Below are 22,284 nucleotides of genomic sequence, written 5' to 3' on the forward strand. Positions count from 1 at the left end.
ACCCACAGCCAACATTGTCCTCAATGGTGAAAAACTGAAACCATTTCCACTAAGATCAGGAACAAGACAAGGCTGCCCACTCTCACCACTCTTATTCAACATAGTTTTGGAAGTTTTAGCCACAGCAATCAGAGAAGAAAAGGAAATAAAAGGAATCCAAATTGGAAAAGAAGAAGTAAAGCTGTCACTGTTTGCAGATGACATGATACTATACATAGAGAATCCTAAAGATGCTACCGAAAAACTACTAGAGCTAATCAATGAATTTGGTAAAGTAGCAGGATACAAAATTAATGCACAGAAATCTCTGGCATTCCTGTACACTAATGATGAAAAATCTGAAAATGAAATCAAGAAAACACTCCCATTTACCATTGCAACAAAAAGAATAAAATATCTAGGAATAAACCTACCTAAGGAGACAAAAGACCTGTATGCAGAAAATTATAAGACACTGATGAAAGAAATTAAAGATGATACAAATAGATGGAGAGATATACCATGCTCCTGGATTGGAAGAATCAATATTGTGAAAATGACTCTACTACCCAAAGCAATCTACAGATTCAATGCAATCCCTATCAAACTACCACTGGCATTTTTCACAGAAGTAGAACAAAAAATTTCAAAATTTGTTTGGAAAAACAAAAGACCCCGAATAGCCAAAGCAATCTTGAGAACGAAAAACGGAGCTGGAGGAATCAGGCTGCCTGACTTCAGACTATACTACAAAGCTACAGTAATTAAGACAGTGTGGTACTGGCATAAAAACAGAAAGATAGATCAGTGGATCAGGATAGAAAGCCCAGAGATAAACCCACGCACATATGGCCAACTTATCTTTGATAAAGGAGGCAGGAATGTACAGTGGAGAAAGGACAGCCTCTTCAATAAGTGGTGCTGGGAAAACTGGACAGGACATGTAAAAGTATGAGATTAGATCATTCCCTAACACCATACACAAAAATAAGCTCAAAATGGATTAAAGACCTAAATGTAAGGCCAGAAACTATCAAACTCTTAGAGGAAAACATAGGTAGAACACTCTATGACATAAATCACAGCAAGATCCTTTTGGACCCACCTCCTAGAGAAATGGAAATAAAAACAATGATAAACAAATGGGACCTAATGAAACTTCAAAGCTTTTGCACAGCAAAGGAAACCATAAACAAGACCAAAAGACAACCCTCAGAATGGGAGAAAATATTTGCAAATGAAGCAACTGACAAAGGATTAATCTCCAAAATTTATAAACAGCTCATGCAGCTCAATAGCAAAAAAACAAACAACCCAATCCAAAAATGGGCAGAAGACTTAAATAGGCATTTCTCCAAAGAAGATATACAGACTGCCAACAAACACATGAAAGAATGCTCAACATCATTAATCATTAGAGAAATGCAAATCAAAACTACAATGAGATATCATCTCACACCAGTCAGAATGGCCATCATCAAGAAATCTAGAAACAATAAATGCTGGAGAGGGTGTGGAGAAAAGGGAACACTCTTGCACTGCTGGTGGGAATGTGAATGGGTACAGCCACTATGGAGAACAGTATGGAGGTTCCTTAAAAAACTAAAAATAGAACTACCATATGACCCAGCAATCCCACTACTAGGCATATACCCTGAGAAAACCATAATTCAAAAAGAGACATGTACCAAAATGTTCATTGCAGCTCTATTCACAATAGCCCGGAGCTGGAAACAACCTAAGTGTCCATCATCGGATGAATGGATAAAGAAGATGTGGCACATATATACAATGGAATATTACTCAGCCATAAAAAGAAACGAAACTGAGCTATTTGTAATGAGGTGGATAGACCTAGAGTCTGTCATACAGAGTGAAGTGAGTCAGAAAGAGAAAGACAAATACCGTATGCTAACACATATATATGGAATTTAAAAAAAAAAAAAATGTCATGAAGAACCTAGGGGTAAAACGGGAATAAAGACACAGACCTACTTGAGAATGGACTTGAGGATATGGGGAAGGGGAAGGGTAAGCTGTGACAAAGGGAAAGAGAGGCATGGACATATATACACTACCAAACGTAAGGTAGATAGATAGTGGGAAGCAGCTGCAGAGCACAGGGAGATCAGCTCGGTGCTTTGTGACCGCCTGGAGGGGTGGGATGGGGAGGGTGGGAGGGAGGGAGATGCATGAGGGAGGGGATGTGGGAACAGATGTATACGTATGACTGATTCACTTTGTTATAAAGCAGAAACTAATAAAAAACAAAACAAAACAAAACAAAACAAAACAAAAAAAAAAAAAAAAGAACTAATGGAAAGATTACAGCCTAGGTCAATGGTTCCCAAACAGAGGTCCAAGGACAAACCTGGGTTATCCCCCTAAGAATCACTCAAGTACTTGAAAGTCAAGTTAGAATCTAAGAAAATCACCCAGGTTACAAAATGGATAGACCCTGAAAGACTTATGCTAAGTGGAAGGAGCCAAGCACAAAAGACCACATATTGTATAATTCCATTTACATGAAACACCCCAAACAGGCAAATCCATAGAGACAAAAAGTAGAGTAGAGGTTGCCAGGGGTTGAGGGAAAAAACAGAGTGACTTGGTGATGGGCATAAGGTTCTTTGGGGGATGATGAAATGTTCTGGAATCAGAGAGTGGTGATCTTTACACAATCTTGTGAATATACTAAAACCACTGAATTGCATGTTTTAAAAGTGTGGATTTTACAGCATGTGAATTGTATCTCAATTTTTAAAAATTCAGTGTAAGAATATACTGAAAAGGGTCCTCTCATATGTTGCTGGCAGGAGCATCAACTATTAAAAGATTTTTTGAAGGGGAGAGTAGCAATAATACTAAAATTTTAATTTTGGATATGCTTTTAAAGTGAGCAATTTCTCTTTGAGAACATGAACTAAGGAAACATTTAGATACTCCAAAGGTTTATGTATAAGAATATCTGATACAGAATTACTTTTAATAGAGTAAAAAACTATAAATACTCTATTTGTCGACCTTTAGGAAAATGCTTAAATTAACAGCACATCCATCATATAGAATACTACTACACAGCCATTGTTACACAAAGTTTTAGTTGACATTTAGTTGACATTTAGTTTACTTTCCACAACATGTGGGAAAGTAAAAAAAGAAAACCTATGATCTAATCCCATTTTTGTTTTTTTAAGAAGGCTATATCAACATTAGCTTTTTAAAATAAATTTAGGACACATACCATCATTAGGTCTGGGGGATAAGATTGTGGGCAACTTTCACTTCTTTTTTCAAAACTTTCTCAAAGTTATTATTTGTTTGCCTTTACCTGTTTCCCATGATTAGAAGGTAAGCTTCATGAGACAGTGACTTTGTGGTGTTCCCCAAGATCTTTGTGGCTTATAGTAAAACTCAATCATATGATGATTGGATGAAATGAATATTTTCAATTTGAAAAAAGAGAAAAAAGACATCTACAAAATTGTACTGTAAACAAAAATGACAACAAATACCTGTGTACAGAAGAAAGAATGGGAGAAAATAAACAAAATGTTAATCATTTGAGGCTGTGCAAATTTGGGTTTTTTAAATTTTTTTATTAAATAGACATCTAAATTTTCAATAATGAGAATATTGCTTTCAAGATACTTATAATAGAAAAATTTTCACATAGATGTAATAGAAAAATTTTTAAGACTTTAATAATGAAGGAAAAATTGTTTGCCAGACAATTCACACTCCTCCAAATCATCAGTATTCAGGAATCAAAGGCAGAATATGAGAGGCGCCAGCACTATGATTACATCTGACTGAGGGCAGGGCAGAGTGTACTTTGCACTCGGGCTGGAAAGGCCCCTGCACACCCTTCACCCAGAAGCGCTTCCTCCAATTTCAACCCAGCGGTGAGCGGCCCAGTGAGCCCCTGCCGCCCATCGCTTCAGGGTCTTCCACCTTCCCCAGGGAGAGGAAAGTGTTCTCTGTGTAGACTTACTTAATATCAAGAAATCAGCTAAACATAAAAATAAGCAGACAAGGGGCTTCCCTGGTGGCACAGTGGTTGAGAGTCCGCCTGCCGATGCGGGGGACACGGGTTTGTGCCCCGGTCCGGGAAGATCCCACGTGCCGTGGAGCGGCTGGGCCCGTGAGCCATGGCCGCTGAGCCTGCGCGTCCAGAGCCTGTGCTCCGCAGTGGGAGAGGCCACAACAGTGAGAGGCCCGCGTACCGCAAAAAAAAAAAAAAAAAAAGCAGACAAGCTTAACTAAGTTTGAGATCTGTCTTTTTTTTAAAGTCCAAATAACAAAATGAAAATACAAAATAAGAAGTAATTACTACTACTAACGAGTTGGTCTGTGGACATTCCAGGTGGCAAAGCTACTTTCCAATTGGAATTAGAATTGTCTTATTGTTTCACCTTCTCTCTCTCCTTATAGTTACCGCCGGCCTGTGGAATACAGTAAAGACAGAAAACCCCACATATCCTTGCCTTTATCACACTGCAATGGCACTGGGACTCATTCATTTGGCAAACAGATTTGTGCTGAGTGAGCAAGACCCATCTGAGGAGGGACAGGGACAATGTCAGTGTGTGCATGTGTCTGTGTGTCCCCTCTGTGTTTGTGAGTTTTTTCCCTGTATTCAGCATATTCAATCCTTCCACACCCAGGAGTTCTGTGCTTTGGGTGATGAAGCAGGTATTTCAATCCTATATGGCTCCTCACATGGTCACAGCTGGTTCGCACCAGGAGGAGAAGAGTTCGGTTTCAGGCAGAGGTGTCCAGGATGCTCTTGGATACACTTTCCAAAGGAAATGTCTATGAGAATAAATTAGACCGCCCAAGAAGAATGGATAAAGAGAGAAGAGGAAACAGGACCTAACCTGCGGAACACTAATACTTAAGGTCCCCAGAGGGGGAAGAACCTACAGACAGGGCGAAGGAGCAGTCAGGCCAGCGATGTAGGAGGGAAAAAGGCTAAGAAAGTGTTGCTTCACAGAAACCGGAGGATGAGAGCATTTTAAGACAGAATGATCACAGGTGTCAAATGCTGCTGAGGAGCAGGTAAGCTAAGGACTGAAGAGTGATCAACAGATTTGACAATGTCATTTCTGCAAAGCCCCTCTACCCCAAAGTCCTTGAACCTGTCAGTCAAGTCTCCACCTCTATTTTCATATTTTTGCTTTTAAAACAGGATGGGGGTGGTGGTGGGTTTTTCTCTTACGATGTTTCAAGACTCTTTGACTACTCTAAATCTTTAGGCAAAGTCAACCTAAACCTTGTTAATTCCACGTGGTAACAAAAGCTGGGGGCAGGCAGATTATTAAATTTAGATGCTGACAGGAAAGAGGACGAGAGACAGAAAATACTTAATAAGTGCCTGTTTGTTAACAAGTGTTGTTTCTAGAAACCACGAGGCTTTTTTCCAAACAACTATGGCTTTTATGAGCAAACCAAAAGCTCAAAATGATTCAATTTTCTAATCTGTCAAAGTGCAATGATGTTTGTTTCAACCAACCAAGGCTAAGAGAGACCTCTTCTAAAATGTTTTTGTGACATCTTCTAAGCCAAGTAAACCAACAAATACAGAGAGAATAAGACTATTTTCCTACCTCTTCCTGTCTGGCCCACCTGTAATTTCACTGTAGTCCTGGGTTACTAGAGCCCCTGAGCCCAGAACTTAAGCAAACCCTGGCCAATACCATTTCCACATACCAAGGCCCAGCAAGACCACGGCCTGGAGTTAGGAATACTATGTGTGGGCAGGGAACGGTGCTTTTCATATATCTCCACCTTTAGTCACAGCCACTCTGAGTACTCAGAATTGTTTTGATCTTTGAAAGATAAAATAGATGTCAGCAATGATCATTAATAATACCTGATTTTATTAAGGAATGAGTATTAGGCAATATACTAAGTTTCTTAAACAGATTATGTCTCAAAACAACTCTAAGAGGAAGTATATTATGGTTCCAAATATGACTCTATTTTATAGAGTAGAAGTTCAGAGAGGTTAAATAACTCACCCAAAGTCACACAGCTAGTGAGTACCAGAGCTAAGATTTGAACCCGGGTTTGACTCCTGGTTTTAAGAGCCACTGCTCTTGACTACTTCACGATACTGCCTCATGTTCTGCATACACCAAACTCAGAATAAGAATTAGCAAGACTCTCTAACCACCTCTACTTTATTTCCATCAACCACTCCCCAGCACCACGGGTATCTCCCTAACCTTTCCCCCAGAAAACCGTTAACTCATTAACTTTCCTCTTCTATCCATTTCTTTATAAATCCATTTGTTCCGCAGACCAGAATGGGATAATACATGAAGAATCAAACAATCCAGCAGAACATTTAAGATTAAATAAGTGATCTCTTTTCAACTCTACCCAGAAGGATCCCAAGATGAGGGTTAAAGAACATCAAATGTGGGCTTCGCAGCTACCAGAAGACCTACAACCACCATCCTAAGAACACATTCTGTTAGCAGTGGGTACTATATTTCCGTTTTCCTCCCAAAATGAGAACTTTTGATCTTTGGTCACTACGTGTTATGTAGTTTCCCAAAACTGGCAAAATTTATCCAAAACCGTATCAATAGTAAAGGGACGGGCAAGCTGAGGCAAAAGACAGTGAGTTAACGAGAAAACCATAAACCATATCAAAAGTGGAAAGAAGTTCACTGCTGTTACTTCTGCTTTTTTCCCACAATACTCAGAATACTAGCTTTGGGCTACTTTTCCCAAGAGTGAATCCAAGTTAGATGGAGGAAGGCAATTCTCTACAGTCACAGTGACACTTGTCAAATGTCACGGATCCTAGATCTTTTGTTGCCACTTTGATGTTGGCCCAAGGTCTCGTTACCAGAGATTCCCAGGCCCCTCTGGTCAGGACAGGAGATGAGGCAATTCTATTCACTGTTTAAAAGTGGTTGTCTTTATTCCAATGTTTTCTGCATGTAGATGCACTCAAAGCCACTTTATTCATAGAATTTAAAACTCAGCCGCTTATTTCTACTTTTAAAAAATTGTTTTGTGTCTGTTTCAGCTAGTGATATATTGAGTAATATCAGTAACATGAGCTGAAAGAACCACTATGTAATATATAATTATTATGTAATATTTTAATTAAAAATTGTATCTACTTAGACTACTATTTATGTTGGTACCACAGATAAATACCATACATAAATGCCCTGGTAAACCCTAGGACTCTAGACAGGATGTACCACTAAGGTCATCCAGCCCAAACGCCCACTTCCTGGCCTCTGACACACGAGCAAACAGCTCTCCAGTCTCTCCCAGGAGTGGGGAGTTTAGTGCCCAAAAGGTGCAGGCCACAGCTGGGCAGCTCAACTTCTCAGGACGGTCTTCTTCAGATGGAGCTAAAGCTTGTCCACCTATAACTCTCCATTCTCACTTACAGGTCCAGCAACAGACACAGTCAACCTCTTTTCCAAGAGATGCTTTTAAATATTCCCTTCTTCAGGCTACGTAACCTTAGTTTCATCTATCATACCTCATGTTGAATGAGTCAACATTCTTTTATCATCCTGATCACTTTGCTCTGGCCTCTCAAGTATATGTTTCAGAGCACAAGATGAATTAGAACAAGAAAAACAAAAATATGTTAAGGTATGTCAAAATATAGGTTTTAGAGCCCGTGGATTGCTTTAGCATGCTCAGCAACGTCTCACAGTTCAGTCATCGGTATGGCCTGTCACCAGTACCTATAAGAGAAGCAGGATCAACTCCTCCACTTAATTAACTTGCTCCTCCACCTATCTAATATTAACTTTTAAATAAAAACTCTGCCCTGTTCATCAACATATACTATGAGGTGTAAATGAAAACCATCTAACTGACGCTACATAATAACTGGCTGACATACCAAAGGTCTCAATATGAACTTTCAAAAGAAAAGAACCTAAATTCATGTTGGGGTAGTTTTGGTAAAGAATGTTTTTATTGAAATGAAAGCTTACTTAAATAATGTTTAAAAAATTAAATATGCAGGTTGTTTTAAGAAATAAAAATCTGCCCATGTATCATAAATGACAGTAGTTTCGAGGGCTTGGGATTCTCTTCAGTAATGTGTTCTTTTTAACAGCAGCAAAATATTCCACTAGGTAGATGTGCTATGATGTATATACAGGCCTACCTCACAGATATTGTAGGTTTAGCTCCAGATCACCACAATAAAGCAAATACCGTAGTAAAGTGAGTCACACAAATTTTTTGGTTTACAGGTGCATACAAAAGTTATGTTTATACTATACTGCAGTCTATTAAGTGTGCACTAGCACTATGTCTAAAAAAAAAATCTACATACCTTAATTTAAAAATATCTTATTGCCTGGCACATTGTAAATCAACTATACTTCGATTAAAAAAAATTAAATTACAGGAGGTCCAAAGTGCAAGATTCTTCTGCGCCTGCGCGGCCCGGGTCACTTCCCGGGCTGCTCTAAGGTGCCCGGCTCACCGCCATCTTGACCTGGGGCTTCCTTGTTCGCGCTGGGCTGGGCGGTTTAGTGTAACTGCCGCTGAAGAAGGGGGCGCAGTAACCTCCGGTCGGCCGAGAAACTCCATTTCGCAGCCATAGCTGCTCAAAAGATTTGTGAAGGTAACAAAGGGTAGAGAGCTGGACCCGGAGGCGCCGCCGGGACAGCAGCAGCCATGGAGGACGAAATGCCTAAGACTCTATATGTCGGTAAGCTTTCCTGAGATGTGACAGAAGCTTTAATTCTCCAAAATGATTATGGATACAGCTGGAAATGATCCATATTGTTTTGCAGAGTTTTATGAGCGTCGTCATGCAGCTGCAGCACTAGCTGCTATGAATGGGTGGAAGATAATGGGTAAGGAAGTCAAAGTGAAGTGGGCAACAACCCACAGAAGTCAAAAGGAGGATACAAGCAGTAGTACTGTTGTCAGCACACAGCGTTCACAAGGTCACTTCTATGTCTTTGTTGGTGATCTCAGTCCAGAAATTACAACTGAAGATACAAAAGCTGCTTCTGCACCATTTAGAAGAATATCAGATGCCCGAGTGGTAAAAGACATGGCATCAGGAAAGTCTAAGGGATATGGCTTTGTCTCCTTTTTCAACAGATGGGATGCTGAAAACTCCATTCAACAGATGGGTGGCCAGTGGCTTGGTGGAAGACAAATCAGAACTAACTGGGCAACGCGAAAGCCTCCAGTTCCAAAGAGTACATATGAGTCAAACACCAAACAGCTATCATATGATGAGCTCGTAAATCAGTCTAGTCCAAGCAACTGTACTGTATATGGTGGAGGTGTCACTTCTGGGCTAACAGAACAATTAATGCGTCAGACTTTTTTGCCACTTGGACAAATAATGGAACTTCGAGTCTTTCCAGATAAAGGATATTCTTTTGTTCGGTTCAATTCCCATGAAAGTGCAGCACATGCAGTTGTTTCTGTTAATGGAACTACCATTGAAGGCTATGTTGTGAAATGCTACTAGGGCAAAGAAACTCTTGATATGATAAATCCCATGCAACAGCAGAATCAAATTGGATATCCACAAGCTTACGGCCAGTGGGGCCAGTGGTATGGGAACGCGCAACAAATTGGCCAATATATGCCTAACGGTTGGCAAGTACCTGCATATGGACTGTATGGCCAGCTATGGAACCAGCAGGGATTTAAACAGTCTTCTGCACCATGGATGGGACCAAATTATGGAGTGCAGCCGCCTCCAGGACAGAATGGCAGTATGATGCCTAATCAGCCTGCAGAGTCGCAGTGTATGAAACCCAGTGAAAAAGGACTCCAGGACCTAAAGCCAGTGGCTTAAGGCTACAGGGAGTGTAGTAAAGCCCTTGTTTACTTAAAGATTTATCAAATCAGTCAGTGCAAATATCAGATACAATGTATTTATTTAAAAGATTCATTTTTTAATCATGAAATTACCATCCACATTGTTTTAAAAAGAAACAATATGCTGGATGTCTGCCAATTTTTGCCTTCATTACCTTTTTTGATAAAGTTTCTCAAATCCTTGTTTCATATACAAATGCAGGGATTGTTGCCACTTTTTAAAAATAGAGGCAGAAAACTGCACAATGTTGAACTTTTTTCCACTGAAGTAGTGGGCAGTTCTAGTTTGCATTCCTGATATGATTTAAAACATGTAATATAAAGACTAAAAAAAAAAAAGAAAAAAGGAAAACCCAAACTGTGCAGAGTCTAGAAATTCTTTGTAATCTTCAGCTTATGCACAATTCTATTTTAGGTTTTTCTGAAATAGGCATTGTTTGAGCTGCCCCATCTCCACTGTTTTCCCTTTGGGGTTCTTAAATATAAGATATTAGTTCACATCATTTTTGTATCTACATTTTTTCACAAATTTGTCTTGCCTTATCAAAGTTCTATAAAATATACTTAAATGGAAAAAAATGATCTTTAGATTGAAAACTTTTCTCAGATGGATTGATAATTGCATTCATCTTGTGTTTTATATGAGAAGGTGCCTCAAGAATTCCCTGTTGAATTTGTTTAAAAGGGTTTTTATCTTCTGTGATAAACTTTGCTGTGTACCAGGAAATATAAAAACACAAACTTGTTACTAAAGAAAATCTCTGAAATGTGATAAGTTCTTATGAACCCATGTTAATTTCATGTGTCAACTTCTACATTTACATGTATCATTTCATTATGTAAAATGTTTTAGCAATTTAACATTTTGCACAGTTAGCAACTTTGTATGTAATTTCCTCCTTAAAGGCATCATGCAGAATTGAGATTCATAAGGTTTTGTTTGCAGGTAAATATCAAATGCACACTTTGGTAGTCTTTGAATACAAAGTTATCTGCAAAGAAATATATTAATTTGCCATATTCTAGTTATACTTACTCAAAAAGAGTAAATCAACTTGATTTTAGTATGTACAAATGATAGCTGTGAAACTGTAGAATATCCATATGTCAGTATTAGAGTTTCTTGTGAACCCCAAAATTAGCCTGAATGACCAGCCGGGCAAAGCATTTTTTAAACGTTCAGAGGCCAAAAGATAAACAAACAAAAACCTGTGAAATCCTACCTCCTTAAACAGCCTTCAAAGAGGGGAATCCTCAGTGCATTCATTACTTTGATTCTTTTGGTACCTGTTTTCCTAGAGGTCCCAATTTTATTATTTTGGGGTGGCATTCAGAGGTTTAATCTTTGATGGCATTGTTCTAGTTTTGAAATTTCTAGTACATTTCAATCTCTTAGAAGAATTGTGGGAGATTTTGTTTTGTTTTGTTTTCAGCGAAAGTCACAAACTCTCCTCTTCTTTGACTCACAAAGGGGAAGGGTCCCCAGTGTACATATTTGGATGCTCGGTTGTTTTTAAGACCAGAGAGCTCCTGGTGTTTTATTTAGGAACAGAAAGGGCCCATATAATCCTAAGAGTTTCCTGGCCTGTATCCTCCAGGTAGGAGCAGATGGCTGTAAGCTGGTCTCTAAGCCAATACTCCTGTAACCAGAGCCCAGGAAAGACAGCTCATAAATGTATAGTTCTCTGGAGCTCAATTCTGTGCAGTTGTACTGATGGTTCATCAAGTCACTGTGTATTTTTTAAGTGTTGATACATTAAAACTTGCTTTATAGAAGATGAGTAAATTTTTTAAACACTTGGAAATTTTATTTCCTTGTTAATTAACCTTCTACAGATCAGGGCATGCAACCAAAAGCAGCTTAAATACTCAATAAAATAACAGGATGCTGTTTTTAGATTCTTCTGGTTTATGTTCCTCTTTTAGGACCCTCGCTTTTCTCTTATTCAAAAATATTTTATGCCCTATACATCTGTGGACTGCAGGGTGAATTATTTGGGCATAAATAATCCAAGCAAAAGTATAGTTTTTCTTTCATTTTGACTATCTCAAGTAATACCACTTTTTATTAGCCAATATTTTCTTACTGCACAATTCTAAAATGTACATTGACTACTTTTTGAGAAGAAAGTACTATTACTCAAAGGCTTACTACTGAACAAATTTGTAATTCAGGAACATTGCTAACTTTGCTTTAAATCTTATTCTCAGTGTTAAAACAAATCATTTAAAAAATTTACAGTCTAAAAATCATAGTGGTATTAGTATCAGGTAAGGAAATTAAAGTTTTTAAAATGGATTCATTCTCTGCAATATGCATTCAAATTTTACTTTAAAATACATCTGTTACTGTGAAGAACCTAAAGTGGTTCACACTTAATGGGTCATTAAATCCAGTATTCTTTGCCCTGACTGGATATTAAAGTTCCTTTATGTTTTCTATAAAAAAAAATTAAAAATACTTTGTTGCTAAAAAATGCTAACCATCATCTGAACCTTCAGCAAGTCATAGTCCTTTTGCTGGTGGAGGGTCCTGCCTTGGTGTTGACAGCTGCTGACTGATCAGGGTGGTGGTTGCTGAAGCTGGGGTGTCTGTGGCAATTTCCTAAAATACAACAACAATGAAGTTTACCACATCAACTGACTCTTCCTTGCACAAACAATTTTCTGTAGGATGCAGTGCTGTTTGACAGCATTCTACCCACAGTAGAACTTCTTTCAAAATTGGAATCAATCCTCTCAAACCCTGCTGCTGCTTTATCAACTAAGTTTATGTAATATTCTAAATCCTTTGTTGTCATTTCAACAGTCTTCACAGCATCTTTACCAGGAGTAGACTCCATCTCAAGGAACCACTTTCTATGCACATCCACAAGAAGCAACTCCTCAACTGTTCAAGTTTTATCATGAGATGGCAGCAATTCAGTCCCACCTTCAGGCTCCACTTCTAATTCTAGTTCTCTTGTCTTTTCCAAAACATCTGAAGTTATTTCCTCCACTGAAGTCTTGAACCCCTCAAAGTCACCCATAAGGATTGGAATCAACTTCTCCCAAACTCCTGTTAATGTTGACATTTTGACCTCTTCCCATGAATCACAAATGTTCTTCGTGGCATCTAGTATGGTGAATCCTTTCCAGAAGGTTTTCAACTTACTTTGCCCAGATCCATCAGAGGAATCACTATCTATGGCAGCTACAACCTTACAAAATGTATGTCCTAAATAATAAGATTTGAAAGTCAAAATTACTCCTTGATCCATGGGCTGCAGAATGGATGCTGTGTGAGCAGGCATGAAAACATCATTAATCTCACTGTACAACTCCATCAAAGTTCTTGGGTGACCATGTGCATTGTCAATGAGCCGTAATATTTTAAAGAAAGTCTTTTTTTTCTGAGCAGCAGGCCTCAACAGTGGACTTACACATACAGTAAGCCATGTTGAAAACACATGTGCTATCATCCAGGCTTTGTAATTTCCATTTTCTTTGTAATTTTTCTTTGTAATTTCCATTTAGAGAGTATAGGCAGAGTAGATTTAGCATAATTCTCATGGGCCCTAGTATTTTCAGGATGGTACATGAGCACTGGCTTCAACCTAGAAGTCAACAGCTGCATTAGCCCCTAACAAGAGAGTCAGCCTGTCTTTTGAAACTTTGAAGACAGGCACTGACTTGCCCTCTCTAGCTATCAAGGTCCTAATAGCCTCCAATAGGAGGCTGTTTTGTCTAAACTGAAAATCTGTTGTTTAGTGTAGCCACCTTCATTAATTATCTTAGCTAGATCTTCTGGATTACTTGCTACAGCTTCTACATCAGCACGTGCTGCTTCACCTTGTACTTTTAGGTTATGGAGACAGCTCCTCTCCTTACACCTCAGGAACCAACCTCTGTTAGCTTTAAACTTTTCTTCTACACTTTCCTCACCTCTCTCAGCCTTCACAGAATTGAAGAGAGTTAGGGCCTTGCTCTGGATTAGGCTTTGACTTAAGAGAATGGTGTGATTTGTCTGATCTTCTATCCAGACCACTCAAACTATCTCCATATCAGCAATAAGGCTGTTGTGCTTTCTTATTTGCGTGTTCACTGGAACGGCACTTTTAATTTCCTTCAAGAATTCTTCCTTTGCATCCACAACTTGGCTAAACTGTTTAGCACAAGAGGCCTCGCTTGCAGCCCCTCTCTGCTTTCCATGTGCCTTTTTCACTAAACTGAATCACCTCTAGCTTTTGATCGAAAGTGAGAGCCGAGCAACTGGTCCTTTCACTTGAACACCTAGAGGCCACTGTAGGGTTATTAAGTGGACTAACTTCCATATTGTTGTGTCTCAAGGAATGGTTGTTTCCTGGGCTCAGAAACCAGAGGAGAAGGTGAAAGATGGAGGAACAGCCAGTCAGTTGGTGGAGCAGTCACAGACATTTATCAATGAAGTTCACCCCAAAACAATTACAATAGTAACACCAAAGATCACGGATCACAGATCACCATAGCAAATATAATAATAATGAAAAGTTCCAAAATACTGAGAGAATTACCAAAATGTGACACTGAGACACGAAGTGAGCAAATGCTGTTGGAAAAATGGTGCTGATAGACCTGCTCAAGGCAGGGCTGCCACAAACCTTCAATTTGTAAAAAATGTAATACCTGCACAGTAAAATGAGGCATGCCTGTAGTCTCCTTTTTGACGGACATTTAAGTTCATTTCCATTTGTGCTATAATAAACAAAGTCGCAATGAAACCTACACACCCGTCTGAGTATATCCATAGGATAAAATCCTGGCAAATGGAACTGCATTCTCTACAGTGTTTGTGTACTAACTTTTGACTCTACAGAGCCAGGACAGGAGGAAATCAGCGTGTAGGTAGTGTTTAGGCACTGCTCTTCCTATTAAAATTGGCAGCAGGTGACTCAATTCTTTCCCAAAACAGGCTGTTTTGTTTTGGTTTCACAAGGACCTATCCACTGGGAACAGAACAGAGGGTAGTCCTTGTAACCATATCCCTAGGTCACCCTGTATCCGACTACTCAGTGCTCTACAAGCAGAGAGGAAAGTGGCTGGTCCCACCCAACCTCTTTGCATAGGTCCCAGCTGAAGGGCAGGGATTCAGATCTCCCCAGTTACCAGATTGTCATTCAATTCTGTAAAAGGAAAACCAGCCCATCAGAGACAGCCTGTCTCTAAGAGACAGAGGCAGGTCCCCTCATCTCACCTCCCTGAGCCACACTGGTTTAGGTCTCTGGGATCCTCTGAAAATGTAATCACCTGGAACACATAAGTACCAACTAAGGAAAAACATCTTAGCAGGATGCGTCACAAGGGCCAAATGTTTTTATCAACTCCCCTCCAGGAAACCAAATGCCAAACAGTTAATGTTCACTATTTTCTGCAGGGGGAAACTTCCAATTAGTTCACTATTTTCTGCAGGAGAAAACTTCAGCACATCATGATAAATAAGAATTCTGTAAGTGAATGCTTTTAGTTTAACCAAACATCGAAAATAATAAATATGTCAACTATAAAGAAGTGATCACTTCTCTCTTTATAAAAACTTGGTAAGCTATTTCTCTTTTGCATCGCTAATTTTGAATAATATTCTGATCTACAATCTTCATTACATTTATTCCTATATAGAGCTGACCTGAGCACAGTAAAAATCTATATATTAAGTCATTCAGAACAGAGCTCTCAGTTACCACGTGGAGAATGGGAAACAGGCAGCAGAGTAACTACTAGAGGCTAAGAGATAAGCCAAAACTGCCAGCATCTCCTCTTGTAAAAAAGCACCAGTGTATGCTGGATGCATTCACTTAAAAGATATGTGACCTACGGGCTTCCCTGGTGGCGCACTGGTTGAGAGTCCGCCTGCCGATGCAGGGGACGCTGGTTCGTGCCCCGGTCCGGGAAGATCCCACATGCCGCGGAGCAGCTGGGCCCGTGAGCCATGGCCGCTGAGCCTGCGCGTCCGGAGCCTGTGCTCCGCAACGGGAGAGGCCACAACAGTGAGAGGCCCGTGTACCACAAAAAAAAAAAAAGTGACCTCTTACCTGCTTCTCTTTCTTCTGTATTTTCATTATCATCTATTAAAGGCAATTATTTTATTTCTGTAAAACATAAAAAAGGCAAAGATTATGCTAAAATCCAAAATGAAACATTTTAGATGACCTCAAGATTAGCTGTGACACGTGAGGAAAACACAGAATAGAGGATCACTTCTACGGAACACTTACAATTAGTGGTCTTCTAGCCCAGCACCCCCCAGAGCCCTACATAGAGGCCTAAACCTACCTACTTCCATCCTGAACCCTAGTTTTTTGCTCCAGATGGAGCGGAGTCAAAAAGATACTGTCTTTGTAGATAAAACAAGTTATAAAAGATGCTGGCATATTAAATTACAAAGGAAACTAAAAGAGGAACCAAAAATAATGGCGTGACTATATTGAGAGGGGTGGAGAGGGGGTAGAACTAAGCGAAGACCTCATTTCTTTTGGAAGAAAATCAGTAAGTAGCATCTACAACTGGAAATCAAGAAATAGAAATATACACAACATGGGCCTCCCTCGTGGTGCAGTGGTTAAAAATCCGCCTGGCAATGCAGGGGACACGGTTCGAGCCCTGGTCGGGGAAGATCCCACATGCTGCAGAGCAACTAAGCCCGTGCGCCACAACTACTGAGCCCACGAGCCACAACTACTGAGCCCACGAGCCACAACTGCTGAGCCCACGTGCCACAACTATTAAAGCCCGCGTGCCTAGAGCCGGTGCTCCGCAACAAGAGAAGCCACCGCAGTGAGAAGCCCCCGCAGAAGCCCCCGCTCGCCGCAACTAGAGAAAGCCCGCGTGCAGCAATGAAGACCCAACGCGGCCAAAAATAAATAAATAAATAAAAGAAATATACACAATAAAATAGAGCTAAAAGAGTTAAAAGTTGTTGTCTTGAAGGAGAGAGGAGCTGGTGGTGTGAGACAGGACAGGGCACTCTTGCATTTCATCATAAGCTCTCCTACATTACTTGATGTTTTAAACCATGTGCACTTTAAACTGACAAAATAAGTTCCATCCCAATATTTCACACAATCTTTTTTTAAAAAAATAAATTTATTTATTTTATTTTATTTTTGGCTGTGCTGGGTCTTCATTGCTGCGCACGGGCTTTCTTTAGCTGCAGCAAGCGGGGGGATACTCTTTGTTGAGGTGCGCGGGCTTCTCATTGCGGTGGCTTCTCTTGTTGCGGAGAATGGGCTCTAGGCACGCAGGTTCAGTAGTTGTGGCTTGTGGGCTCTAGAGCACAGGCTCAGTAGTTGTGGTGCACAGGCTTAGCTGCTCCGCGGCATGTGGGATCTTCCTGGACCAGGGCTCGAACCCGTGTCCCCTGCACTGGCAGGCGGACTCTCAACCACTGCACCACCAGGGAAGCCCTCATATGATCTTTTTAAATGATTTTACTGTACCCAGGACTTAAGCCCCATCCCCACTCCAACCATAATGCCCGTGATGACACCTGAACTTTTTCTCATAAATGACTTTTCAGCACCATAGCGACTAAGAGCCCAGCAAGTGGCTTGAGAGGTCACTGAAGTGCACTAAGGGCATCCCAGGGAACAGAAAGAATGCTATTTTAGGAAACCCAGAATTTGGGGCTGCCTGAATCACTCACTCTCACCTTCCCCATAGACAAACAATGGAAGGATCATAGTATCCCGGCTTCTGGTTCTAGTCCAGATGTAGACACCGCCTCCTATTTATTGTTTACTTTGACTTCCTGGACATCCCAGAGAGCTAGGAAAACATCCCAGAGGCACACAATTATCCTTACGTTATAATTATTTCTCATATCCAAATGAATGTCATGTGCAGGCATCAAGGAGAACTTTAAAGTGAGACAGTCCCACCTTCTAAATGGGCTCATGGTGTGTATGATGCAACTGAGAAAACTGAAGGATTTCTATCATCCCTGGGGCCACAATTTCAGTTTACCAGTTTAAAGTCTGGTAACTTTAGGGGTTTTTTTTCTCCAAGAGTCAGAAGCATTTTCTATTAAAAGAACCATAAAATGCTACCAGGATGTTGCTGCTTGCAAAGAGCATAGCATCCAAGGAGGTAACAAGCTGCAAGGTGGGCGCAGGCGGGGCCTAGACCAAGGGGGAAGGAGAGGAGGGCAGAGAAGAACTGGCCAAATCAAGAAAAGGGAAAGCTAAGTCAGCAAACAGTGCTTCTAAGGATCAGTGTGAGGACTAGCATTTGATCGAACAATTACCTCAAGAAAACCATAGATTCCTGAGAAATGGCAAGGGAAGGGCTCTGAATCAGGGCAGTTCAAAGAATTTTACCACCTAAACTCCATTACAGTGGAGTCAGCACTAGGTAAACTATGTTAGTACAAGTTTATCTTCTTTATCTCTCAATTTCAAATTATCAGACCCCAGAAAACCAACACTCTCAACTATCACAAACTGCCACAAATTCTGAAAAGAAGAAAGAAGTTTGGAAAATAAATTCTGGCTAATAAAAAGGGATATTATAAATAACCAGACACATATACTCAAATAAAATGCTACCCAACAAAATGAAATCAATCATTTACAAAATACAGAAAAAGTCCAGTGCCAATAAAAATCACTTTTTAATTTATAAAAAAATCAAGTATAATGCAACAGAGACATCAAAAAACACAATTTCTGATCAAGTACCACAAACCAGCATGCAAATAAAACAGGGCCCCAACACTGCCAGGAATGTGGGGAAAACTGTGGACCCAGTGATCCTTGCTGATGGCACCTTTCATTGTTTCAGGCTTTCTGAAAGCACTCGGGCAACGTGCCACTAGATCTATGAACTGCCACAGTCCATTGATCTGCAAGCTCCGTTTTCAGGGATCCATCCCAAGGAAATAAGCCAGCAGGAAATAAAGCTGAGAGGAAGCTCAGTGGTGAGGTCACTGTCACAGCAGAGCTCAGGCACTGCAGAGGGCCATGGGGGTCACAGGGGCCCACCATTCCCTGGGCTTGTGTCATCACAGGGCCTGGGAAGATCAGAGACGGAAGATGAGCACAAGCTGGAAAGACTGGGAAGAGGCTGACGCAATTGTGGCTTGAATGTGGTTACTCAGCAGAGAGAAGGGCTGGAGGAAAAGAGCTGGGTGGAAGATTCTAAACCAAATCTTACCGCCCCCCACCATCTGTTCACATGCAAGATACTGCCACCTGCACCCTCAGGGATATTCACGCTGCACAGATAACCCCCACCCCATTCTCTGAGAGAGACAGTGTGTGTGAAATCCAAGTGCATCCCAGTGATGATGCTGTAAGAATAACTACTCTAGTTCACTGGAAGCAGTCTTTGGCCAACCTCACATTGTTACTGTGAAACCATCTCTAGCACCTGGATGGACAGCTACACACCAGCTCACAGCCACTCCACAAGGTAACAGATACAAACAACATCAATAGGGACTTCCCTGGTGGCGCAGTGGTTAAGACTCTGAGCTCCCAATGCAGGAGGCCTGGGTTCAATCCCTGGTCAGAGGACTAGATGCCACATGCATGCTGCAAACTAAGGAGCCTGAGAGCTGCAACTAATGAGCCTGCCAGCCACAACTAATGAATGTACGTGTGTAACTAAGGAGCAGGCAAGCCACAACTAAGGGGCCCACCTGTCGCAACAAAGACCAAGCGCAACCAAATAAATTAATTAAATATTTTTTAAAAAATCAATAGGTGTTCAATAAACATTTTGTTGACTTTTATTTCTCCAAACAGCACCCAGTAGTTTACAATGCACTCTCTCTTCAGTTACCTCTACTTTTCTTTTTTTACCTCTTTGATGACACACGTTTAAAAAATACAAAACCACCTAGTCTTTTCGTGAAGCTAAATGTTATGTAGCAGGAATGGATGACCAGATATACCCTATAGGTACTTCTGCACACCACTGGAAATGGTTTTGGAGCCTCTGCTGCTGTGCTGCCATCACCCAAAAGTTGTGATTAGATAGATCTTTTGGGCTCGATAAAGTAAAAAATTAAAACAGTAATTTCAGAGTCCCACCACTTAATTAGAAGCATAATACAAATATATTCTGAAACTCCTAACTGTGTGGACAAACTAGGAAATTTGTTAAGAGGAAAAAGTGTATGTAAAAAAAAGAAAAGTGTATAACTTCTGAATTACATGAAAACTGGGAGGACTCCTCACTGCCTTTCAATGCTTATGTATGAAAGTAGCATTTAATTACCTTCACAAGAAGGTTAGCTGCTAATAATATAAAAAGCAAACAATATAAAATTCCCATTCCTTCTTACACTCACCTACCTCACGATGCTTCAATTAAGAAAAATGGGTGCCAGGTTTCAATAATAGTATTTTGAAATTTATTACTTTTTCTCTTTCCAGTTCAAAAATTCTGCCCCAGTGCCTGCGCCATTTCCAAGTTCCTCAGTGCTGTGTTATGGACACTTAAAAAATAATAAAACTGCAGGTACACACCATTTTACCATTCATTTACGGAAATTATTTAAATTTACTCTATCTGGAGAATTCTGCCACCTGGGGTCTATTTCATTTACAAGAGTGTGTGTTTACGGAAACACCGACAAGTGCACACACAGCAGACCCTGCCATGATCCTTATATCCACAGGGACAGCAGAAGACACAGCTGACGACAGGAGGGACGGGGACCTTCGCTGTTAACAGGGCACCAAATCCCTTCCACGCTATCAGGCACTTTGGGACAGAGAGTAAGTGGGAAGCTACTTCAAAAACCAGATCTATCGCCAATTTTCCACAATGACCATGTACTTTTATCATCGATTCATGCCCCCCTTACGGCAGCAGGCACAAATGAGGCAATCCCACAGTGCTGGTGGGGGGTGTGGGGATGTGAGAAGGGAGCAGGCACAGGACATGGGGAGTAACAACCCACCTGAGAAAAGCGAATCAAGAAGGCAGCAAGGAGCTCCTGGGGCCACCTCTTACCGAGACTCGGGACAGACACCCTGGACCACAAAGAGGGTCCGATGGGCGGGGTATCCCTCAACTTCTCACTTCCCACCTCCCCACCCAACCTGCACAAACTGGACAGATTTATCTCCGTCCTTTGCTAGGCCAGAAGCAGCCCACGGGAGGGTAACAGCGAGGGTCTGAAGTGCCAAAAAGCAGAGGAGATCCAGGCTCTAAGAACGGTGAGCCAGAGCTGGTAAAACCTCTTCCAGACTTTGTTTCCTCACCTATAAAAAAGGGTGACAACACCTACACCTCAGAGAGTATCAGGAGAACGTAAAGGGCTCAGAATCCAGTGTCTGTCGCACGGTGCACGTGAGCTGTCTGGCAGCCTCTAGTGTCACCTGTCCTGTGGGCTTCCTGCCAGGGTCAGAGGAGAGAAGGTGGCCCCCTCTCCTGAGGACAACTACCCTTCCATCAGTACTGGGGGTCCATCCTCTCCCACTTCTCAGCCACCTCAGCCTCTGGATCACTTTGCAGTCAGTCTCTCCTCATTTCGTTTAGGCTGCGCCTCAGACCTCACCCAACCCCTGAGGTCTTCCCCAACCACGCTACTCCCCCCAGCCCCGCCCTCACTCTCTATCTTCTCAGCCCAATTTAGCTGAAGAATCCTGGCACTTGTTGCTACCTGACATTATATTATGTCTAGTTGACTATAAATTTATTACCTGTGAGATGCACACACACGAGTGTAAGCTTTGTTTTGTTCATGCTGTACTTCCTGAGTCTGGACCAGCACTGGGCTCATAATAGATGCTCCATAAACATCTGTTCCATGAAGAATCACTTCCTTAAATCATCACTAAGCCTCTCTCTTTCTAAGCTCTTCTCTCAACAAAGAAACAGGCTCAACTCTATCTCAGAACAGTAACTATACCAACAAATCCCACACCTGAATTTTCACTTCCTCTCATATTACCTCCCTAAAGCTGCTCTTCGCAATGACTCCCTAGCTGCCAAATCCAAGGCTTTAGCCTGACTTCCTTGCAGTACTTTAAACTATGGACCATTTCCTCCTTTTAAAATTCTCATCTCACTGGTTTCTTGGAAGCCATTCTCTCCTGCTCTGCCTCTGACTGCAGGCCTCCAAAGCTCAGCTTCCTCCATAGGCTCCTCCTACTATAAGGCCTAACCCTTAAATGTCAGTGCCCCCAGGACTAAACACGCTTAATACCACAAGGGCTCCCTGAGTTCTCCACTCAACTCCCAGACTTCACCTCTACACCAGGACCACTGCACATTTCCAAATCCAAGTCCTCCTCCTGACCTCCAGGTAGGCATGTCCATCCACATCCTGGCCAGTTCCAATTAGGTATTCCACAGATGCCACCAAAAAACCCACAACTCAGTGCTGCCTTTACACACACACACCTGCTCCTGTGTCCCCCACTAGAGGCTAGAGTCCTACAACCTGCCACCCAGCCCAGAGTTCAGTCATCCGTAACTACTTCCCTTTCCCTT

At 41.2% G+C, this 22,284-nt stretch overlaps 1 protein-coding gene and 1 pseudogene across 2 annotated transcripts in view; one reads left to right on the forward strand and one right to left on the reverse strand.

The window, feature by feature from the left end:
- CHD6 (chromodomain helicase DNA binding protein 6) overlaps window positions 1-22,284 on the reverse strand; it is a gene marked incomplete at its 3' end in the record, with an annotated part of 225,047 nt that overhangs the window by 137,797 nt on the left and 64,966 nt on the right. Inside the window, exon 2 of the mRNA XM_079719317.1 lies at window positions 15,873-15,929. Coding sequence (XP_079575443.1) covers window positions 15,873-15,905 — 33 coding nt within the window. The 5' untranslated portion in view covers window positions 15,906-15,929. The remainder of the gene's footprint in view (window positions 1-15,872; window positions 15,930-22,284) is intronic.
- LOC307062651 (cytotoxic granule associated RNA binding protein TIA1-like) lies at window positions 8,656-9,768 on the forward strand (annotated as a pseudogene). Its single transcript has one exon. The product of its transcript is annotated as a cytotoxic granule associated RNA binding protein TIA1-like (transcript).

Source organism: Hyperoodon ampullatus (assembly GCF_949752795.1).
Source record: "Hyperoodon ampullatus genome assembly, chromosome: 14".
NCBI lineage: Eukaryota > Metazoa > Chordata > Mammalia > Artiodactyla > Ziphiidae > Hyperoodon > Hyperoodon ampullatus.